The sequence below is a fragment of the Motacilla alba genome, chromosome 12, assembly GCF_015832195.1.
Source record: "Motacilla alba alba isolate MOTALB_02 chromosome 12, Motacilla_alba_V1.0_pri, whole genome shotgun sequence".
In the NCBI taxonomy this organism is placed as follows: Eukaryota; Metazoa; Chordata; class Aves; order Passeriformes; family Motacillidae; genus Motacilla; species Motacilla alba.
Genome location: NC_052027.1, coordinates 17,548,054 through 17,554,187, shown reverse-complemented (window position 1 = coordinate 17,554,187; position 6,134 = coordinate 17,548,054). Strand labels below are relative to the sequence as shown.

At 59.3% G+C, this 6,134-nt stretch overlaps 1 protein-coding gene across 1 annotated transcript; it reads right to left on the bottom strand.

The window, feature by feature from the left end:
* Positions 1 to 2,691: 2,691 nt before the first annotated feature.
* LOC119706167 (PHD finger protein 7-like) lies at positions 2,692 to 4,416 on the bottom strand. The gene is made up of 7 exons (XM_038149426.1): positions 4,374 to 4,416; positions 3,960 to 4,150; positions 3,773 to 3,874; positions 3,350 to 3,474; positions 3,110 to 3,272; positions 2,865 to 3,023; positions 2,692 to 2,715 (listed from the first exon to the last, which is right to left on the bottom strand). Exons 1-7 carry the CDS (start codon positions 4,414 to 4,416, stop codon positions 2,692 to 2,694), a joined length of 807 nt encoding a protein of 268 aa, XP_038005354.1.
* Positions 4,417 to 6,134: the final 1,718 nt, after the last annotated feature.

Sequence of the window (6,134 nt, the reverse complement as noted above, 5' to 3'; positions counted from 1 at the left end):
ACCTTTTTCCCTGTTTGAGGAATTCAGGGGATGACAACAAGTTTTTTCACCCCTCTACAAACTACCCAATGCCTTCTCAAAGCGTGCCCTTCAGAATTCCTGAGATGCAAGCATGAGTTACCTGTCGTTAATCTACCACAGCCCTTGCAAGCAGAAATGAAGATCAAAATGCTTCTGCCTAATTACTGGCTTCTGCTGCTGAAAATCCCCTGGATGCTGACCTTCTTTACACCGTGTTGTTCTACAGAGCCTGCCAGAAGCTCTTCCTCAGCAAAGGCCCTGTTAGAAGGGTTCTGCTGTTACCTTCTTTGATGCCCAACTCCTCAATTAGATTGTTCTCCAAAGGAGGAAAACTTGAAAGCACTCACGCGTGAGCTGTGTCGTTCTCAGACAAAGGTCCAAATGGTCATCTGGGGCAGAGTCCTGCTCATGCCCTTTGTCCCAGGGCATTTCCTCAGTCTTTCCCGGTTTGTTCTTTGAAGGTCCAATCAAGTCTATCAAATCAGCAGCAACATAGTCCTCGTTTTCTTCGGACACTTGAGGCAGTGTCTCACTCTCTTCTTTCTTCTTCCTTTTGGCTTTACTGAAATGAGATTGCTCAAGGATAGCGACACAGCACACGTCCTTTTCAGAGACAGCTTCCCTAAGAGCCACCTTGCTCTGAATGCCGCCCTAAGCGTATCCAAGCCCGTTAAGGAGTGCTTCACTTGCAAGGGTAAGCAGTGGGGAAACATCTGAGGCTGGAGAGTCTAAAGGCAGGAAGAAGAGTCCTTTTTAATGACCCACATCCTTAAGTGACTTTTTGCTGAATACACGGCTACACAGAAATTAGCATATAGCACAGACTTCTTTCCTGCCAGCAGAAATGTCAAGAGCTAATATGCTTTTCTCACAGACCTGCAAATCTCAAGGTCTCTGCACTGACCGTTCTCACCTTCGCTTCTGGCAGCGAACCCACGGAACAGAAAGAAAAGATGACGCTACGTGCTGCTGTTGGAGGTCCGAGTTGAGGTGCGACGTCGCTCGGGGGAGCGGTTGCTCCTGCGGGACGTCCCCGACGGTGTCCCCCTGGGCCTGGGCCTCTCAGCACTCGCTGCTGTCCTCCTGCTCCTGTCCTGGGGACTCCTGGACCGCACACGTTGATTCGAGGCCCGGCGCTGCAGGCGGGAGCGGCTGCATCTGGGGGATGCCGGTGACGGTGATTCCCTTCTCCGGGGCATCTCAGGCCCTGGTCCGCTCATGCTGCTCCTGTCACGGCGACTCCGGGACCGGACAGGGGGACTCTGGGCCGGACCTTGCTGGGGGGCACGGCTGCGTCTGGGAGATGCCCATGACGGTGTTTCCCTTCTCCGGGGCATCTCAGGCACTGGTCCGCTTATGCTGCTCTGTCACGGCGACTCCTGGACCGGACAAGGGGGACTCTGGGCCCAGCCTTGCTGGCCAGAGCGGCTGCGTCTGGGGGATTCCCATGACAGTGTTTCCCTTCTCCGGGGCATCTCAGGCCTTGGTCCGCTCATGCTGCTCCTGTCACGGCGTCTCCTGGACCGGACAGGGGGACTCTGGGCCGGACCTTGCTGGCCGGAGCGGCTGCGTCTGGGGGATGCCGGTGGTGGCGTCTCCCTTTGTCTGGGCCTCTCAGCCCTTGGCCCTAGCCCACTGCTCCTGTCACGGCGACTCCTGGACCGGACACGGGGACTCTGGGCCCAACCTTGCTGGGGGGCACGGCCTTGCCTGGGGGATGTCCGTGATGGTGTCTCCCTTCTCCGGAGCCTCTCATCCCTTGGTATTGTCCCGCTGCTCCTGTCACAGCAACTCCCAGATCGGACGGGTCGATTTGGGGCCCGACCTTGCTGGCGAGAGCTGCTTCGCCTGCGGCCGGGCCCAGCACGTCTGGAAGGGACCCTGTCCTCAGGGTCTGGGGAGCTGCTGTATGTAGGCCCTGATGTGCTGGGGCTGCTGGTGTCCAGCAAGGAAGATGGCAGCGATTGCTTCCTTCCTGCTGTGTGTTGGTGGCTGCTGTGGCTGCTTGTCTCTGGAGATGGCGACGGGAAAGCCAGCTCCGGTGCCACCGGGGTGCGGGAGCTGGGCCTGATGGCCTCAGATTCTGAGGAGCCATGAGCAGATTCCAGTCCTGACTGTCTGGCCAGGCTGGGGCCACTGGGCTCCGGCTCATCCCTGGCGGCTGTAAGGGCAAGCAGGAATGTCAAAGGCCCCTCAGGCCCAAGGCAGCCCAGGCCAGAGCAGTGCCCCCAGCCCTCCAGGAGCGGACGGGCTCTGCCAAGCGCAGCCTGGGCACTGACCCCAGCCCAGGGACACCGGCTGCTTTGACTCATACCCGTTCCGAGACCAGCACAGCTGTCACACTCCCATCTCTGTATGTGGTTTCTCAGGCCAGAGCAGCGCCTGTGGGTGCCCTCGGCAGCACAGGAGGAGCACAGGAGCAGTTGCCAGGGCCTGGGGAGGCAAAGAGGTTTATGGCACTGAGGACAAAATGTCCCCGCACATGGTTGTCTGGCCAAGCTCGTCAAGTTTTTCTCCTAATTGATCTTTTGCTGAGATATGGTTTCCCTACAGAGCCCTGGGAGCAGCTTCCCAGCTTACCCCTCTTCCTCTGCCTCCTCCCTGCCTCCAGGGTAAAGGCATTCCCTGGCATTGCACTGGCTGTGCCTCACTCCTAGATCTGCAAAGGCATTATTGTCCTCCCATGTTGGCTGTCTGATGGAGAAAGCAAAAGCTGATGAGTTTCTGCTGCCCTCCCCTCATGGAGGTCCAGGGTCTCCCTGCTCTTTCAAGTTGGGCATGAAGCTGAAGGCCAGACTCACGGGGCAGGGCAGGGCCAGGACTGCTGGGGCAGGGCCTGGCACAGCACAGCACTTGCACCCTCCTGTCTCGTGAGCCAGGCAGAAGGACACACACCTGATGGGAATTCGGATCCCCAAGACGAGCATTTCAACAATGAATTCCTGGCCTTCTCTGCACAGGGGGCACTGGAGGCATAAGAGGCCAGCGTGCATGGCCTGTCCCTGCAGGGCAAACACAAGCAGGGTGAGCGAGGCCCTGCAGCTGCTGAGCACCTGCTGTGGCCCGGGCCTGGGGAGACGGCTCCTACCTGGATGCAGTCCCTGTGGAACCAGGCCCTTCTGCACGTTGGGCACACCAGGGTTGTGAAGGTCTTTCTATCCTCCACAGGCTCCATGCAGATGAGGCAATCGGTGCCCGGCTCTGGAGTCGCCTCCACATCCTGCTCTGGACGGTGCTCAGGGCAGAAGGAGCTGGAGGAAAATGGATGGGGAACGTGGGAAATGTTGGATCCTTTCCCCAGGGGTGGCCACAAGGAGAGATGGGGTACCTGTATGGACTAATGTATATATTGACACAGCCGCCCTCCTTGGCACAGGGCAGGTGGAACCATCTCCCGCAGTCCTCCTTGCAGCACATGATGGTTGCCCCGCTCTGGCCGCAGATGCAGCAGTGCTGGAAAGAGCCGAGCAGCCCCATCAGCAGAAGGCTCGGGGCCTTCCCCTGGCAGCCCCACGACCCCGGGCAGGGCGCAGGATGTGGCCACTGCCGGATGCCAGCCCAGAGAGCCGCCTGGTGGAGGAGGGAGGCTCCTGTGCCAGAGCCTCTGTGCCAGAGCCTGTGTGCCAGAGCTCCTGGGAGCCAGACTGGGTCCCACAGCCGCTGTTGGGCCGGCCTTTCTTTCCTGTGCTCTGGCCTAAGCTCCTGCAAACCGGGCCAGGCACAAAGCTCCCTGCTCTTTTTAGGCTCTCACCTGGTGTGCCGCCCGCGAGACAGCAATTTGGATGTCTCGCGGGAGAAAGCCCATGAGTCCCACACGATTGCTCTCATGGCGAAATAGAAGAGTGCAGAAAAACTGCAGCAAACGAGAGGAGCTGATGAGGAGAGAGAGGCAGGAACTGCCCATTGCAATGGTGGAGGGAGCACCCGGAGTCACTCACCATGCAGAAAAAGTGGGCACAGAGCCCACACTTCTCCAGTTTGTCACCACAGATGTCCGGGTCAGCCTCTGCACGGCGACACAGCACGCATGCTGCAGGGGACAGAGCCAATGGCAGCGGGCATGAGCACCTCTGCGGGGCTCTTAGCCGGCAGCAGCATCGGCCCCAAGGGCTGCTCTGTCCCCGCCTGGCTGATGGGCAGGGCTGGAGGCCTTGCCGAGCGGGGGCCGTTGCGGGCACGGCCGTCCCAGGAGCTGCCCCCTGGCCCAGCTGAGCCCCACTTGGGGAGGAAGGAGGCTCCCAGCCCCGGCACGGCTGAGTAGCTCCTGCCTCCCCCTGCCTCTGCTCAGGGTCCCCCACTGCCTGCCACAAGAGCCCCTGGGCCAGGCTGTCAGAGGGCTGCCTATCCTTCACCTGGCTCCCTGGCACCAGGGCCCTCCTGCTTCCTGTCACACATGGCGGCTGGCGGCTGTGAGTCCCGGACAAGGAATGCTGCCAGGCAGACAGGTGTTTGTCCTCTCTCTCTGTGGGAGAAAGAAGACTCTGGGGAGTTTGCAGAACAGGCCCAGAGCCACGAGGGCTCTGCTCCCAGCTCAGCCCTGCGTGAGCCCTGCTCCTGTCCGCCTTCTCCTCCCGTCCTCGCGTCAAGGAACACCGCAGTCTCCTCTAGATATTCCTCCGCTGAATCAGGGGAGGGAGAGGCTGGTGAGCCTGCAGCACAGGCCCAGAGCCCTGAGGTGTTGGGGGCCCCTCTGGTCCCTGGGCAGCCACGTCTCAGCCCTGCCTTCTCCTCCCGTTGTCAGGTCGCACTGACACATGGCCTGAGCCCAGCGTTCCCTTTTGTGGCCTTGGTTGCACAGGTCACAATGGCCACTGTGACATCAGCATTGTGCACCCAAACCTGGGGCAGCCATGGCCTCAGGTCCCTGGCAGTCACTAGAGGCGGCCTGCTTGGGCACCGAGGCTCTGAGATGGGTTCGAGCCTTTGGTCAGGGTGGAACTCGGGCCGGGACTCCTGCAGCAAGTGCAGGGTCAAATGCCAGGCCCTGGGGCAGCCATCGAGGCTGGGACTGAAGGCAGGAAGGTGCTGTTCAGGCACTGCCACTCCAGGGCTGCGGCCTGGCCAAGGGAAATCTCTGCTGCTGCCCCTGGCAGTCGGCTGCCCAGAGAGCTGGTGCGGAGTCTCCTGCCCTGCAGAGGTTCAAAACCTGCTCTAGGTGAACTGACCTTTTCCTCAAGACCTGTCTGGAGAAAACTAAGTGAACCTGATTTGTGCTGCTGCTGATCACCGGTGGGAGTAGGAGATCATCCTGGAGACCACCACAGCTGCCTCCAGATCTCACTTAGCCTGCCATTCTCTGAACCAGCAACTTTGACCGTTCATATAAATGGAAAAATTAGTATTAAGCTCCTTAGAAACGTAATCTTTTGCACTGACTCAGTGGAAACACAGACAATTCAATGAGAATTTTCTGTGTACATTTCACAGGAGGGCTTGCAACAGTCCTCAACTCAAGTCAAATGCAGGAGAATGCTTTTGCTACATTATAGCAACTTTGCCAGTTTGGTCCATGCTTTCCTACTAGCAAATACATTGAAAAAAAAAATCAAGAAGAGGAGCACAAACAATTCTTGTCAGTTTTTCTCACTCGTGTCTTTGCAAACATGCTCCTGGAAATCCAGATCCGTGACTTGTAGAACAATCAGTGGGACCTCTGGGAGACAGGGCAAGGGCTGACAAGCAGGGACACCCTGCAGCAGCCTGATGCGGGGGCAGCAGGAGTTCATCCATTTTCCTGTCTCCATGGGAGAGCCACCTTGGGTGGCAAACGATGCCTTCACTGGTCTAGGAGGGAGGCACAGACGGTGCAGTGCCAGGGAGTGCCTTTGCCCAGGAGGCAGGGAGCAGGCAGAGGAACAGGGCTGAGTTGGGAAGCTGCACCCGGGGCTCTGCAGGGAAGCCGGCAAGGGCTCGAAGCAGGAGGGGCCCGAAGAGCTTGGCCGGACAAGCCCGAGCTGTGGACACTTTGGCCTCAGCGCCAGCAACCCCTTTGCTTCTCCAGGCCCTGGGCACTGCTCCAGTGCTGCTCCCGCTGGCTGCCCAGGGACCAGAGGGGCCCCACACCTCGGGGCTCTGGGCCTGTGCTGCAGGCTCACCGGCTTCTTCCTTCCCAG

Bases quoted from the DNA above. Each gene is read 5' to 3' on its own strand.
- LOC119706167 (XM_038149426.1), bottom strand. From the start codon at position 4,416: ATGTGTGACAGGAAGCAGGAGGGCCCTGGTGCCAGGGAGCCAG. The intron at 4,151-4,373 runs GTGAAGGATAGG...CCTGCCCATCAG, and splicing joins CCCTGGTGCCAGGGAGCCAG to CCAGGCGGGGACAGAGCAGC. The intron at 2,716-2,864 runs GTGCCAGGCCCT...TTTCTCCATCAG, and splicing joins GAGGGTGCAAGTGCTGTGCT to ACAGCCAACATGGGAGGACA.